The sequence below is a fragment of the Camponotus floridanus genome, unplaced genomic scaffold (assembly GCF_003227725.1).
Source record: "Camponotus floridanus strain SB8 unplaced genomic scaffold, Cflo_v7.5 scaffold11, whole genome shotgun sequence".
In the NCBI taxonomy this organism is placed as follows: domain Eukaryota; kingdom Metazoa; phylum Arthropoda; class Insecta; order Hymenoptera; family Formicidae; genus Camponotus; species Camponotus floridanus.
In genome coordinates this window covers 2,723,470-2,741,301 of record NW_020229226.1, presented here as the reverse complement: position 1 = coordinate 2,741,301, position 17,832 = coordinate 2,723,470, and the positions used below count along the sequence as shown (strand labels likewise).

Sequence of the window (17,832 nt, the reverse complement as noted above, 5' to 3'; positions counted from 1 at the left end):
TATTATAAAAATTGCAATTTAAAATCTTGCATAAAGATATTCAATTTACCATTGTCATCTTTCTTCTTCATATTCTAGAGGGACGTTTTATCTTCTCGCCGTGACAAGGAAGAGTCTTGGAGCTGAGAGTACGGCCTGGACCTCCTCAGGAGCGACTGGTTCCGTGGACATACGCCCTTCTCGTCATCATGAACAACGCGAATATCGTCGTCACCCCCGCAATTTCTCGGCGCACATACAGACACACAAATGCACAGCGGCGTTACACAAACAAGAAGGTCGTTCTCTTTCCTCCACCTCCTTCCATCCGCCGGCGCGCGGCTTACTATGTTGGTTTACTCGTGCGTTCTCGCCAGTCGCGTCAGAACGCTCGACGAGGGCACATCGTGGTGCATTCGTCGTGTTTGAAGCAAATCGACTTCGAACTCTGTTCAAATTCTTCTCGGGGGGAAGAAGGAGACGTCTCGTTACACATCCGATCATTCGATGACTCTCTGAATAACGACGTTTCGGTCGAAATGTGCGGAGCGATTTGCGCGAAACTGAATGTCATCGCGCGAAATGCATGCCGGAAGTCTCTCCTCGTATAATCTCGCCGTCGAGATTGTGGTGAATTCGTTGGTGTATTGTGACTATCGCGTAAATTGCTTTCTAATTTAATTGTAAGACAGTGAACTTAGATGATCTCGATGTCGTATATTTGTCGATTTTAAATTTCCGTGTTGAGTGCGCGGATCGCTACCTGATAAAATTCAGTCAAAGTAAGTATATAACTCATAGAAACTAACAACATTTGTATTTGATATTTTACAAAATCTTTCTCTTTCTCGAAAAATCAAAAGTATATATGCACAGTCTTCTTTTCTCCCACGACGCTCATATCCTTCGGATGCACGTGATCAAAACACGTCGATTTGTTGATGACGCATCCGGAAAGCATTAATATTTCCTATTACGATTACATGCAATTAAGAAATTCCATGGGATATATAATTAGAGTTTATTTAATATATGTTCGAAAATTGAATAGAAAAACTCAGCTTCTGAATTTTTGTTAAAAGTAATATTTGTGTGTGTGTAAAAATTAATATTTTTCCTACTTATTAATTCGCTTTTTAAGAGAAAAAATTTCTTAAAGGAATATAAAATAATCGGTAATAATAGTATTAATAACGAAAGCGAAGAATGAGATTTTTTCTTCAGAGATTTAGTTTCATTTCAACATCTTTTTGGCGAGAACGTATGTATATATTTTGCATATGTGTCTGCGAGCTTCTGGCTTCCATCTGCGAATTTCTAGTATTTACCTCTATGTAGGGTTTCCTCGCTTTCGAAAAGGTAGGCGTGTGTAAACGTCAGTTTGGATATTGCAACCGTCTGGTTTCACTCCGACATCAAATTACACGGACGCGTTTAAAATGTAACCGCCCGGTTTTTCTACCAGCGGGCTTCTCACCACTTTCCACATTTGTTCAGTCCAGCAATCACAGTCGTTGGACACTACTTATCGAATGGACCAATTATAGTTTTTCTACGACCTTGCGAGAGGAAATGCACAAAGAGATTAATTGAAACGTTCTGCTATGCGACTTCCAGCAAACGCTGTTACGAATACATTGCCGGAAATCCATACCAAAGTGAAACTCATAATGGACAGTTTCACTCGTGTTTTTTTCAATGCTCTTCCACAGTAGTTTTAAATTCAAATTTGCGATAAAGATCGTGAAATTATTGTTGTCAATATGATCTTTTTACATTATAAAGTCAGTCTTTGTAAGTCAGTGTCCGCTAATAATTTTATTATTATTATAAGAGATTATTTCTAATTTCAATATAAATTAGCCGGGCATAATTATAAGTAAAAAAATAAAAAACATATGTACAGATAAATTCTTGATACGTACAAATAATTGATCGAATAGACAATTATAATTATATGTCCTTTCTCGCAGTTCAATGTTTGCGATTTAATGCGATTTAAACGATCCATGAATCCTGATTTCAGATAAGAATAAGGAGGAATGTTGAAACACGTGTCGGTCTCACCGTGGAGAGGACGGGCGGATAGCGTGAGCCTCTCATCCAGCGGCGGCGCGAGTAGTTGCGGAAGCGGAAGTCCTACCCCCGGTCACACACCACCACCCTCGAGAGCGTCCTCATGCGCCTCCCTGGTACCCTTAACCGCCCTGTCGAGCTTTTCCCCGGCTGATACCGCACCCCAACAGGTGAGTACTTTGTGATTAGTTTCCCACATCCGCTTATAAAAGTTGTTGTTTACGGCGAACTCTTCCGCAAAATCATTTATCCGGAAATCAGAGGATTCCAGACCCCCCAGCAATCTACGTGTTACAAAGAAAATCGATTCCAAATTAATATTTCCGTGACAAGTTTTTTATTTATTTTATATGGCAATATAAAGTATTGCTTATATAAGACACAGTTATTTGATAAATGAAGATTATTTAGAATTTTTTATATTTAAATGTATTTTAATTAATATATAATGTGGTATAATAATGAACGCATGATAGAGCTATTATTGCGGTAAAATGAGCGGGTGGTTTCGTGTCGTCTGCGGGAGATGATTAAGAACAACGCGGGAGAGTATAAAAAGTAGCGATGCTGCGTTTAATAAAGTAAAATAGGATAAAAAACGCTTTATAGCAGTTCACTGAGTGACGTAAAGCGGTTTAGCAAGAACGAGAGCAACACGTTTCCCGAGCACTTATTAACAGCTGTATCACGTGTGTATCTGCATGATGGCATTTGATGAATTTATCACATATTTAATCTATGATTATTTGTTGTAATTAACAATATATCATATTTTTGTTTTATGCATGACCATAAAAATTAATATAATTATAAGAAATAATGCGATAGTGAGATTTTCTTTGAATTTTATAACTGTAAAATACTAAAGGAAATGTTTTGCAAATTTAAGATTGTAATAATTAATGTGTTATCGGACTAATAACTGTTTGACTTGCGAGATAAGTATTTCAAATATTTATGACTTGTGCAACTGGGACCAGTTTTAATGACGGCCGCATAATTTCTCACGGCTTCTAAAGTCTGTGCTATAGTGTAACTGCATGACGTACTGTGCGGTTTCGCGTCTCTTTTTGCGCGGACAGAAACATGATTCTCTCTCTGAGGGCCTTCGTCCCAGGATGGCATTTAGGTAGGGCATATTTTTCTTCGCCATCTGCACAGACCGTAGCCAAACACATGCTTACTGTCATTCGAAATCTTGGCTTTTTAGAAACACTGGACATCCTTGAAAATGATATTACTTTGAATTAATTTTTTTTTATCCAACATAATTATTTCGAAATCTAATGACGAATTTAATAAAAATGTATTACATATATATATATATATATATATATATATATATATATATATGTATGTGTGTGTGTTAAAAAAATTTATGGTGATAAAATAATACAATGGATTGCAAGTGGCAAATTAAAAGAATTTTCTAGGGCGAATAAGTGTTTTTTGCAATTTCGCACGCTTGATTACGATCAGGGTCGGTGTATTTAAAAATGTTATTGCACTCACACAAACTATCCTCGTTTCCACTTGAGCTCTAGATATCACATTCGCGCGATTCTCCTCGATGCTTAACGAAGAATTTTCATTGTATTTGTGCTTGTCTGACCTGTTTCGCACGCGGGTTGCAAAGGTCGTTCGCAAAACGTATAATCGCTTCCGTTAGCCCGTCCGAGATATATCGACAATGTTCGTCTCTAGGATCAGATATTGTACGGGTATTTTTATTTTATTTTAATTGGTAGAATATGCAAAATAGATATTTAATGAACACACATTCCGATTACAATTGCAATGATTCTCTATTTAATCCAAAAAGTACAGGCAATGTTGAATACAATTTTATACATTGCCTGAGAATAAACTTTTAATTACGAGATGTATAAATGTTGTGATAAATTTTCAAAGTGTCTTCATCGCGATAAGAAGTAGCTTTTTATAGATAAGTAATAGAAAGCAGCGACGAGACCCTTGTTTTCAAAGCACAAGATACAAGCAGTCCCATAGTTTTTGTCGACGAGACGAGAATCCTCTGTAAGAACCCCGCATACTGAGATGTCACTCGTTGCAATCGCGTTCACAATACGCAATGAAAAACTAAATGCCGTGGTAACCATGGCGGATCCACTTAATCGCGCTGCCGATCTACGCAAGACTTTTTTGTCGTTCGTTCAGGATTAAGCGGTACGTTTTCAGAGAAGCTTCGGAACCAATTACCGACTCGCGCGTGAGCTCCATATTTTTCGCAATTAACACTGTAATACTAGACATGTGAGAGATTACTTAAAAATCGTATATTTTATATCTTTTTTCAAAATTTTTTTGTGCTCTTTATTTTTTTTTATCTTTAATATAATTATAATGATTATGATGATCAGAAAAATGACTGAATATGTAATATATTATATTAAAACAACGAGCTGTGTACTTGTATGTACATGTAACACGAGATTGAATTTTATATCTCGTTACGCCTTTGGTCTCACAGACCTGTCCTGACCCTTGCAATATCCGGCGCGGTAGGCCGTGTTTCCGGTTTCTTTACGATTCTACAATGCGCTGTTCGAATCCGATAAACCACATTTTGTTGTCTCAGTTAAATGTCAAGTTTCCCTCTATCAAATTTTATATACATATATATGTGTTGCATTGCTGCAATGAATTTTTTATTACTTATCTTGTCTTTGCTTCTATCATATATATTTAATTAATATTTGCGTTGCTTTTGCCATATTTTTTATCAATTTTATTTCTATGATATATTGTTTTATAAAATAAATTAGACTTGTGTATTGTGTAAAGATGACAATCAGAAGTGACGAAATTATCATTGACGCGACATATATGATAGTGTTAGGTTTCGAAACGTTCATTGTCCTGCGATTCCCTCGGAGCAAAAACGTTTCTCGCATCGGTGACTCGAGGAAGGTCGAATTCACGACATATCGGACCTTTCAGATTCGCATGGAGATGCTTGTGATCCAAGGACGTGTGGTTACGGATTTTACTGCATATCATATACCATCTGATGATACTTATTTTAAAGTGTTAAATGTGTCCATTTATAAAAATAGCGGTCAGAAATTTCAACAATTTATTTGTATAGCCTTTTTATTCATCTATATCTATGTAATAGTAATAACTTATGCAGCAAAAGTATTTTTTTCTTACGGTTAAGTACTTTTAATATTGTTGCACTTTGTCCAAGACTCGTAATTATGTATATTTATTCGAGAATCATTAATCATTACTTTGCCATTTATATAACCAAATTAATGTTATCTTTATAGTATTTAAATATAATATAATAGTATTTAAATACGCATGACATTACACACACACACATAAATGCATAAATTAGGACATTCATTTAGTACAGTTGCTGCCAATCTAAATTCACGGCCGACATATTATCTGTTTTCTTCTCGCTCCGGTTTTCTTTATTCTTGGAAAGCTGGATGGAAAAAACACACAATAAATTGTGCGTTGCGTTAATTAATACGTCGTTTCACCCGCATGATTGTGCGACACGAGGAAGAGATAGAAAAGAAGCGGGCACGAAGCAGGCAACATCTTCGTCAAGGCTTTTTCACCGTGGAAGAGACCCCGCATGATGACGAACGGCGGATACACAATAGCCCATAATCAGGATACAACTCATCCAAGATCTTTGCCCATATTCAAGGATATGTTCTTTTAATACAGAACGTGTGACAGAATATGGCCAAGGAAAAGACGGTCTTTCGAGCGGAAAATGAGAAGTTCATTTGTACTTCAATCCGATCGATCGCATATTCGGATACCTTCCATCAACCTGCCGATCCGGTTCTGCTCCCTTTTTTAATAATTATTTACGAAGCACCGAATGCGCAGCATGGCGTTCCTTCTGTTATGCCTAAGATAATTATAGATTATTATCCGCTTGCGTTCGAGGGAACGCAAGAGATGAACTCTTCTTCTCGGATGGATCGAAGGGAGGCTTGAGAGTCTTTACCGAATGGACGATCTTAAGCAAACATACTGTCGTCGTAACGAAAACACTTCGGCCACGTAAAAAGTAGAAACTACCACTCCGTTTTTCATCATCGGTAGTATGGAATTCTTCATCGTTGACGTAACTGAAATGACGGCCTCCGTAATCTTTTCGGATCAAGATCGACCTCGTTTACACATGAAAACACATGCTGCCGAAATGACACTGCATGTGAGAGATTAAAACTTATTGAAAAAATATATTTTAGATGAGTAATTTTGTTAAAGAATACATATCTCAATTACCTCTTTTTCGGAAACATGAAAATATTATCATGTATACGAGATTTTATCGCAATCTCTTATTACAGACATTAGACAAAGAAACGAATGAGTGTATGTTAAATTCAAGATTACAGCCGGAAGTGTGGTATATTAACTAGTAAGAACAACAGCTTAGTTGCAGTCGTTGTGAACGTGATAAGCGCAAATCACATCGAATCAGGAAATGTCACTGTTAGAGTTGAAACGAGCTCACCTTCTTACAAAGAACAGTTAGGGAAGAGTTCATGTGAATATAAAAAAATCTAATTTATCAAATTCACACATAAGCATATATATTATATATATATATATATATATATATGTGTGTATATATATATATATATAAAATATAATATTAATAAAGTATATAATAATTATAAATTACAGTATATAATAATTAAAAATTATAAATTAATTAATAAATATAAAGGAATTAGTGAAAATTAGTAAAATGGTGAATGAAGACATCTATTATCATCTATAAAAATTATTTTCTAACATCTAAAAATTTGGAATATTTGATATTTGTTAATATAATGACGCGCGCGCGCGTTGTTTTGGCACAATACACTTTCTCAAGTTGGCAATTTAATCTTTTGGACGCAACGCCTGCGAATACATCAATCGTTTCATTCATGTTTCGCAGATATCTATGAACGAAGAAAAAGATCGACGTCACTTATCTGTTCGACACGTGAATCTCGTTCTATTCTTACGAGCAACGCGCCAATCACTAGTTTTCTTTCTTCATGGATATGAAGATGATTCGTGGAAAAACGGACAAACGGTACAGATAAAATGGAAGAAAACCGTCGATATGTTTAAAACGCGGTAGACAAACAAAAAGAAGCATTTTACAATTTTATTTATAGAAAGATCAATGCTTGTCGCAACGATTGAGTCGAACTACAAATTCTATTAATTAATGATCACCAAAATCTCGCCGGATCCCTAAAAATAATCATGATTTGACACTCTCTAAAATAAATTTAAATAAATGAAAATTATAAAAATGGCGAAAATAGCAACAGAAAGAAATACCATTTACCGTTTAAAACTGAAAATGTAGAATAAATGTAAGAAAAGTAAATAATTTTATAAATCATGATCAGATTCAATCCATCAGATTCAATCCATCAGATTTAATATATCAATCAGATATATTGACAGTTTAAAGTCTGCTAATTCCTCAGATGGAATTTTTCCACTTTGTGAAACTGATCCGACTTGTCCGATAAAGCATTCTCGTCTTGCTCAATGCCACCGAATGATAATTCCTAATTGAAATGCTTGACCATTATCACACGGGAATGGCGTAGCGCTACATCCGCGATTTAACACTCGAGTCGGCAGTGAACCGGAATTTGTTGCTTAACGCTCGAGATAATCAACGTATTACGCAATATAACGTTTATACACCTTCTAAGTACGTTTTAACAATTGCGTTTTACATGATCGAATTTCACATTGTCGCCTTGAAATTGTGTGCAAATACGAAAATACCGATATGTTTCACGAATAGGTGATAAATGATTCACCGTGTGATTGTCACGGATGAAATCATCATGTCGCAGAGCAAACTCTCTCGGTTTCATAAGAAAAAAATATATTGATGATTTGCATGTTCAGATAGAATTTTTGTCATTTTTATTTTCTCTTTGAATTATTTTAATAGGTAATATCAGCGAGGAACTAAAAAAATGACAAGGAAATAATTTTATCCTTATTGGTGTCTCAACAATAAAATTTCAAGACGAAATTCATGTTAATTACGAGTTAATTACGAGTCGTATGTAGCAAACCGAAAGCGAGTGGATTTCATTCATGAGTATTATCGTAAGAATTCCTGAGCTGTGAATGTCTTCGGGGATCGGTCACGGGCTACTGGTGAAAGCGCTCGCGAAGCCGGCTTCTCGCACACGCGAAAGTACTCATTCGCGAGTATACTCATTCACGCTCTACCGCGAATTATTACCTGGTTAAACTTGGACGATCCGAAAACGCAATCCATGCACCGTTAAAGTCGATGCTTTACACGCTCGTAAAATGAACGAAGCTTCCATAACATGCAAGGACAAAAGAAGCGGTAGAAATGATTGAATCGTAAATTATATAAGAGGGATGCAAAATTATAAAAGTTTTTTAATAAAGATTATAATCCTGTAAAAATTTTATTTTATTCATATATAATATCATAATATCATTATATTATTATTTATAGTAATCTGTATGTATATAAATATTTTTAGTATTTATTTATTTATTTACTTTTTAGATTTGAAGATATCAATAATACTTTATATTTTCGTTATTTATTAATGAGCGCTTAATAACTTTCAAATTTTAATAATTTTTTCTTATTTCTTTACAATTCTGGTAATAATTTGAACATCATATGTACATTGTTTTTTTAAGAATATTAATAAAACAATTAATTAACAAATAATTATGATATTATTACTAGTGTATAACAAATTTATATTAGAAGATTTATACTAATTTCAGAAATCAGTTGTTATAATATATTAATATTAATAACCGAACATAATAATATTAATAATAAAACACGGACTGTCTACTTTAAAGAATATTCTTCAAGCTGCAACGTTGGCGTCTTCAGTATTGCATAGGATTACAAACACGTGCTAATGCAATTATAATACCATTGGCTATTTACCAATCAAGCGTCACAGAGCTTTGTCACTAGGAGTCTATGAAATATTCAATTGTGTTATTATGTGGGACGAGAAATTGCATTCTGGGAATCTGCTCGAACGTCCTTGATTGTTCATATCGAGAAAAAAAGATCGGAATCTGTCATCTCGAAACGTTATCATTTATTTAATTATGCAGAATATATGTCATATACTCCAAACATGTATAATTATTTTTGGAGCACACTGTTTTTTGTAGGAGATACTAAGCAGATATTAAGGTAGGAGATATTAATATATTTCCCAACTTTTTAAATTTGCTTTTGAAAGCTAAACAAATATGAAAAAATATGAAAAAATATTAAATAAAGTTAATTAGAAATTAATTAGAGTTAATTAGAAAATAAAGTTAATTAGAAATAATTTTATTCAAATATATAAAATTTTAAAACATTACTACTTTTCATCAGATGATAATCATTTCTTAAATAGGCGATGCATTACAAGTTGCATTATGCAACAATTCATGAGTCACTCGTACCTCTGTCTTTATTTCTATGACTATCGAGAATCCTTTCTTGGGTTTTTCCTGTTCAATGTACTTTCAACATCTGGTCGATCGACAATTGTGGTCCAGGTCTCTGGCGCAGATGGTCAAGTTTGTACATTGCCAGATGATAATGATTGTTACATTTTACATACTATCAGCTTATAGATTTTTGTATAATGACGATTTAATATTGCCACATAGTATAAATCGGAAAGATTGGTACAAGGATTTCGAAGGAACTAAAAGACACTTAAATCTTATTTTTTATATTTGAAGCCCCCAATCTTTGCCCTCAGATTTCAATTAGCAATTAATACTAGCTTGGCGATAAAAGTTAATTCTTTTACATATGTTTTATATATGTATATCATTTCTTCATTAATAATAATTACATAACATAAAAACTTGTTATCTAGAAATTTTTAGATAAATTTCAGATACATTTCAGAGATTTACTCTATTTACAAGCAGAAAGTGTTTTAAAGTGTTTAAAGTTTTTAAAAGTCCACGTGATTTTATAACGGTACATTTTTTCTCGCAATACACAGAGAAAGAGAATACAACTGCGGACAGGTCTGTCGAAAGAAAAATTACACAGAGCGACGGGATGCAAGAAGAGATGATTAATTCCTGCGGTCGCGAGGAAGTAATGTGAGATCTCGGGATCGGATCCTCTCTTGCCTCGGCCAAAAGCATAATGATGTGCGAACAGGTTTCCCTCGTGACTCTGGGAAGTTGGCGCCCAGGACGAACGGACGCGTGCGTGCATCTCGGCCACGGTGTGAAACCGCAGAAAGATCCTTCTTCTGTCGACGATACACGACGTAATGTGTCGCAATGAAAGCGAACAATTGCAAATGCCGAATTGTACAGACCATCGCGTGAGGAGGCGATATTGATCGACGATCGACAAGGGCGTGAAAATTTGAGAATAGAGGGAACGTCCGGTATTGTCTCCCTCGAATTTCGTGCGACTCCAACCATCATCTTTTCAAGTCATTTATTTCGTTACAAATTCCCGTATCCAAGTTTGTGGTATTTCTTTATTCTGCTGCCTTATATCAAGAATCCATTAGCACTCTGCGTTACTTATGTGAGAGACTTTTACCTTTTACATTTCGACACTTTCCAAATGTGGTGCTTTGACCTAAACTTGAATTATACCTTCCACGTGCGCTTTAACTAGGAAACCAGATAGCACAGAATTTTTTCACATACTTATATACTTCATATTTACATCTATATTCGCAACTCGGTATCCAACATTTTCATGCAAATAAAAGATTTGAAGCAAACGAAAGCTGCGTCACCTTTCGGTGTTTTTTATCGATCGTCTCTTTTCGCTGCAAGAGCCTAAACTTGGGTTATACCTTCCATATGCGCTTTAATTAAGAAAATCAGGTAGCACAGAATTTTTTCACGTACTTGTATACTTCATATTTACATTTATATCTGGAACTCAGTATCCAACATTTTCATGCAAATAAAAGATTTGAAGTAAACGAAAGCTGCGTCACCTTTCGGTGTCTTTTATCGATCGTCTCTTCTTGCGAGGGCCAGCGTACGAAAACACTCCGAGAAACGTAAAGTTCTGCTCGCAATAATTCAACGCGACCAAGCGCAAACATGGTTATCGCCGGCGAGCGTTGATATCGTGCTGCGATATACCGCGGTCGGCGCGTCGGCGAACGAGAAAGGGGACTCGGAATGAAGAAACTTACTACAACGAGAGAGAGCGACGAGAGAGGGATGGTGTGCGTCGAAGAAAGAGTGAATGGGAGCACTGTGCGCCAGATGGCTCGGCTTCGTCGCCGCATCTCGACGCTATACCGCCGAGAGATCCGGTCCCATTGCTATTTCATAACCGGGAGAGACTGTATAATACGAAAGGCACGACGATAACTGTCATGCGACTGACCTCTGACAATTCACGGCGTTTTATGGACTCGGTCGGGTTTATCGCCATGAGATTTCGTAGAAATCTGAGGGAATTGGAAGCATGAGCGTCATTTATTTCTTGATGATGTTGAAAATATTTTGAAATTAGTTAAATCCTGGAGGACAATAGACATAGTGAAGCGAGGGAAACGACAGAAACAATAATTTTTATTAAATATTCGAAAAGTTGATATTAATAAGCAATAAAATGAAAGGTTCATAGTCAAATAATTTAAAAAAAAATCTATTTTAATAAAATATTTCTTATTCAAATTCATAAGAGAACTTCTTGTGCGATTAATTGATACATAAATAAATGTAATAAAATTCTTTGTGAATTTAAATACAGCTGTGAAATATATCCTTTCGAAGGTGACGAAGTGCACGTCAATGATCAAGCTGAATAGGATGCAAAGGGTTGATCCGGAGAACAGATCGGCTATTCGATGTTCAAAAGCTGACCGGATGAGACTCATACAAGGGCTTGAAACAACCGGAAGTTTTGCGTGTCTCGTACAAATATGATAGTACGTGAGTCCAAAGGATCAACCGGAAGAAATGAGAATCGATAACTATATGATTTTCGAAGAGCTCAGGATATTTCCACATATATAGTATAGGAATTTTTAATCATTAAGAAAAAATTAAGAGCTTTATATTACAATTATAATTAAAATGGAGAAAGAATAAAACATGAAAGAAATTCAAAGCATACATATCACATATCTTTTAAATTAATCAATCATATTTAATTTGCAATGATTCATATTTAATTAATTCATATAATTTACGCTTTGTATTTATATATGTAACAAATAATTAAAAAAAATATAGTTATAATTACAATAATCAAAGAAGTAAACTCTCTGATCAGCTCTTGAGACAATTAAAGCGTCGATACATTTAACGCATTACCCGGCATCAGACGGTCAGCGTACCGTGTCTCGTGCACACATGTGCACGTGTCGGCTTTATATGTACACGCACACGTGTAAGTTGGGTCGTTGAAACGCGTAAACGGTTGTAGTACACGGCGCGGTAGCGTACGTGTTACGGCGTATTACGAGTTAAACAACGTAATGATAGCCACGGCGCCAGTACCACAGTATCTGCGTCTGTGAACCCATATACATATATCACGAGGAGAAGATAAGCATTCACAATACCTCGCAATATTAAACAACAAAATTATAAATTTTTGAATAAAAGTATACATCTATTTTCTCTTTCTAAAATTGAATCTCTTTTTTGAAAAGTTTCTTCAAATTCTTTCATATTTTTTGAAAATCTTAATGATTTTAATGACAATTGCATTGAGAGATTCTGATATAAATGGCGACATAAAGTAATATTTTAATTATGGATGTGGCGCCAATATCACTTATTCCTTCTAATGACTGTGAATAGGACGTTTAAACTTAATTAATGCAATCTTGCGGACTTGTAGGGGTGAATGAAAAGTGCGTTTGTTAAGTGCATTGTGATCAATGAAAGAATTAAAATAATATGACTAATGCGACGTCAGAACAATGTCGTGCATTGTCCTCTTAAGATGTAACGGATGATGTAACACAGATTACATTTATCAAATTACAGAGCGTATAATGAAGTAATCAATGAATTCGGCTCAATTGTAAATTTAAATACTAATGTTTCTATCGAAATTTTGAATACATTATGAGAGAGAAACAGGCTTTTATTATCCGTAACATTCAATGTTATAGAATATTATTTTTAAGTAATAATCTTATCTATACTATTCATGATAGACAATAGTAATGATAACGACTTTATGTAAAAGAATAAAAATTTCTTTAAGCGTGGCTTTTTTATCGTTGACGGATAAGTTGTTTCAATTCCAAAGTTCCCAATGATTTCACGACGAAAGAGTTAAAGCACGAACACGACGCTTCCGGTGCAACGAACTCGAAACACTCGCACTTCATTACGACACCAATATTAGTTTTACGACCTCTGGAAATAGTTCGGTAAGATATACGTCATCGAAGTCTTGCACGGCGTTCGACAGCCTATACATAGGCTCTATTGCTATAACTGCACAAAAGGAATGCATCGAGCACAGGTACATGTTGCACCTGCATTTTCCGAACTCCCAGCGACGACAAAACAGACGGGAAGTGATTATTCTTATTTTTTTGTCAATAAACGTCTCGAATAATTGTTTATGGTTCATGGGAAAGAAGTTTTATTTTGCTTGAAAGTTTGGAAAAAATCAAAGATAATGAATTTTTTATTTTGATTTGTTTCGACTTCATTTGTCGAACTGGAGGAAAAGATCATTACAATTTAAAAGATTAAATTCTCGTGATAAATTTCGTTCTTCTCATAGCATACGACTTATTGACACTTGGTCAAGTGAAGTCAAGAGGATGGGTTAAATGAGACAGAGTGTTCCTCTGCTTCCTTATTTTCGAATTACAAGTAATAATCTTGAATTGCAATGATTTTTTGCAAAAAAGAAAATAGCTTCATTTGCATATAAATCAATATTTAAAATTTTTTATTTAAAAACAGACTTGTAATTTCGGTTGTGGTCTAGTAATCTCAAGCAGTAACGATAATATTAAATACAATTAATCATATTTAAATATGCATAAATTTCTTTATGATAAATAATATTATTTCATCAATATTATTTATTTTATTGTAGAACTGGGATGTGGAAGAGATTACGTTGCTGCCAAAAAAATGATATATTTCCTTGTATAAATTTCATGGCGTGCGGCTCTTCTGGGTACGATGTTGCATTATTCATGAAAACTCCCGTACGTTAACTCGCGATAATCCACCCTTGTCGGTGTTATCGTCGCCGGTTACGCCGCGCCAGTCGTCGTAGTCAGGTGTGCGTTCAACGGAAGACCTGGTCGGTGCATTGACTGGGAACAAGGGCGAATTGGCGTCCGAGATACGAAGCGTGGCGACGTGATTGTCGGGACGAAAGCCGAAGGAGTGCAGGACAAAGGAAAACGGTGACCATGACTGTGCGCGCGGATGCAAGACCGTGTTCCCTTTGAGCCCTTTCGTGACTCCCGCGAATTATCTGGCGCACCCGTATCACTGCAAAAATGATATATCGCAAGTAAATTATACATCGTGGGGTTGAATATTGCTCCGAGATATATATCGTAAGAAACAAATTAAGTTTCATTTTTTTTTGCAACTAGTTATGCATACGTTTTGTTGATTTAATAGCAGTTTCTTTGCATTTCTAGCAAGTATATCTTTAATAAAAATGATGAAATTTTGTATATTCTAATTAATTCTGAATATGCATTTGTATTACAGAGCGTTATAATCCGTTATTATATTATAATATTTAATATTTAATAATTTTTAATATTATAATATAATAATTAATAGAATATATTATAATATTTAATATTTAATAATATTTAATATTATAATATAATATTTAATAGGATATATTATACTTGTATCACTGCAAAAATGATATATATATATATATATATATATATATATATATATATATTGCGAATAAATTATACATCATGGGGTTGAATATTGAGATGTATATCGTAAGAAACAAATGAAGTTTTATTTTTTTGCAACTATTAGTTCTACATATGCTTTGTTGATTTAGTAGCAATTTCTTTGCATTTCTAGCAAATATATCTTCAATATTATAATATTTAATAGGATATATTATAAAACAATAAATTGCAGAAGATCCTTCGTGTCAACTATAAAATTTGCTACTGTTACTTTATGTTTTCAATATTTAAGAGTAGGCGGGGAGCTTTAATGGATGTTTCGGCACGCGTGTACGTGAAGAACGCACCCGTTCAATAACGGGTGTCAGTCTGTACTGCTTTGCACACACATTATACACTTCAGAAGATATATTATCATTCAGCCGTCGGCGCCAAATAGAACAGAAAAACAGACCATCTAGGCTAGATTTAAGTAATGACGCAGCGTAGATAAATCAATGTCATAAAATGCTTATAAAATTCGCAATGCTAGTTTGTCGACGAGTCAACGAGTTTAATTTATTTTTTGTTCTCAAGGAAAATAAATTTAAAAAACTTATATGCAATTTATATGAAAAATAATATTAGCAATATGATATTTACGATAGAGAATTTTACGAGAATTAAAAATAATTTTATCGCATATAAACATTTCTGATGACTCTTCAACTAAATGCTCTTAATTAACAAATTTAATAGTACGCCAACTTCCGTTCGTATAAACTAGGACCAATTATGAATCCAAATTTAAGCCATTAAATTGATTTATGTAACTGAATGAGTCTAATTCGATTTAAACGAAACTTATATTTATATTGATTGAAGCCAAGTTTATACTGCATAACACATTTATTTTATATACATATACATACATATAATTTTATGAATATATTATTAATATATTATATAATTATATTATATAATTTTATTATATAATATAATTATATAATATAATTATATTATATAATTATATTATATAATTTTATGAATATATTATTAAAAATATTAAAATTAAGAATAAATACAATAATATTATTTGTCGAAAATGTTATAGTAAAATTGTTTTTTTATAAAAATTTGTAATATATAAATCTCTTGATATAAAGAAAATCCAAGAAAAATGTACATATTACTTCAACAGAGATTGTGCAATTTTTTAATAAATTAAACGCGGTAAAAATATATATCTGATGACGCGCATCGATTGATCAAAGGTTAAATATGATGTAAACCAGTACATAAGCTTCAAACAAGATATTATGCGATCTCCAATTACGCTTTAATTTGTCTTCCGCTCGGAAGGGCGTCAGATGAGTTGCAAGTACGATAACTATGCTCGTTTCCCTATTTCGAGAGATCGCTAGAATGACACGCTTGATGAGATTAGAGCCGTATCTACGTCCCCGGACCCCGGCATAGGATGTTTTGTCGCTCTTCCACACTATACGAACCGGATGCGAGCGTTCCACGCACGGCTGTGTGTCGCTAATAATCGCGCGCGTGTTGGTGGTAACGGGGGACTTGAAGTTGGTCGAGTTGTTCTCGTTTAAAACAATCAGCAGGAGAGGAAGGACCAATTATACGGACCTGTGACTGTCTGTCACCGACCTCCTGTGGGCTCCTTAACATTACCGCACCGGGTCACAAGTATAAGTAATCAAAACAACATATGTTTGAATGTGTATATAAATAATTCATTGTAATTGACAATTTATAGTAATTAATTTTAATTCTTGAAAAAATCGGAAATGGAAAAGAAAAAATGATTTTGAACGTTTGAAATAATTATGGATTATTTCATGATATAAATATAATGTTGAATAAACAATAAAAATATCAAGATTAAATTAATTATACTTTATAATTATTTTAGAGATTTTAATATATTATAATATTAATTATGTAATTTCTAATAAATAATGTTTTGTATAGTTTCTTTTTTTAATTTTAGAGAGTGATTAGCCTCTTCCAGATTCTCGTAGGCAGATTAAAAAAAATACTTTTAATAGACTTTTGATAAACTTAGTAGACTTGAACTTTTTTGCAGTTAATGAATGCAATAACGGTAATTGCGGCACATTTTCAATTCCGTTCATGTTAGATACAATTGAGTACGTACGCTGTAAACGATCTTTTATCTAACTCGTTAATTATACGGACAATTCAGCCATGGATAACTGCACTGAGTTCGCTTTAAATATCCGTTTTAGGAAAGTTGCTAGGTTGCTGGGTTGTTACATTAAGTGTATATAAAGCAACATTACATGTCCGCATAATTGTGCCGCCGGCAACATAGCGTTTTCTCCAGGGAAATGCCGCTTTCGCGCATCCTGTAAAAAGAAGCTATTCCGGTGCGCATACGTAATTATTTTTTATCGCAAGCTAATGATTTGAAGATCGCGATGGCGCTAATGTTTTTGTGCGTAATAACATATAAACTACGTTATAAAATATTTTCTCGATAGGCCTTTCTTTTTTCTTTATATCCTACGTCTTTATATCCTTCATAATTTTTTTTAATTTCTTTAATTACGTATCTTTTATCTCTTGTGACAAAATATAAAATTGCTACCTTCTCGAAAAGGACATCCGTTTTCTCTGTAATAAAATACTTTTGGAATACTCTTCGAGAAGTGCTTTACATAAGAGTGGGCGGTATTTTCCTCAAAAGGGAGACTTCGCCAGCTGTCTTATTCTTTTAAAAACGCAAAGCCGGCACGCGCGACACCACGTCCGTTCCGCCTTTCGAGAGGCGACAGGATGTAAACTCGAAAACGATCCATATCCTGGCGGGCTACACAGTCTGTCCCTTGTAAAAAGTGAA

General features: G+C 34.2%; 1 protein-coding gene across 1 annotated transcript in view; it reads left to right on the top strand.

Moving 5' to 3' along the window:
- Positions 1–341: 341 nt before the first annotated feature.
- Positions 342–17,832, top strand: part of LOC105255586 — a 29,836-nt gene continuing 12,345 nt past the window's right edge. The window contains exons 1-2 of the mRNA XM_011264932.3: positions 342–761; positions 2,006–2,225. Of these exons, the coding sequence (XP_011263234.1) occupies positions 2,022–2,225 (204 nt within the window). The 5' untranslated portion in view covers positions 342–761; positions 2,006–2,021. The remainder of the gene's footprint in view (positions 762–2,005; positions 2,226–17,832) is intronic.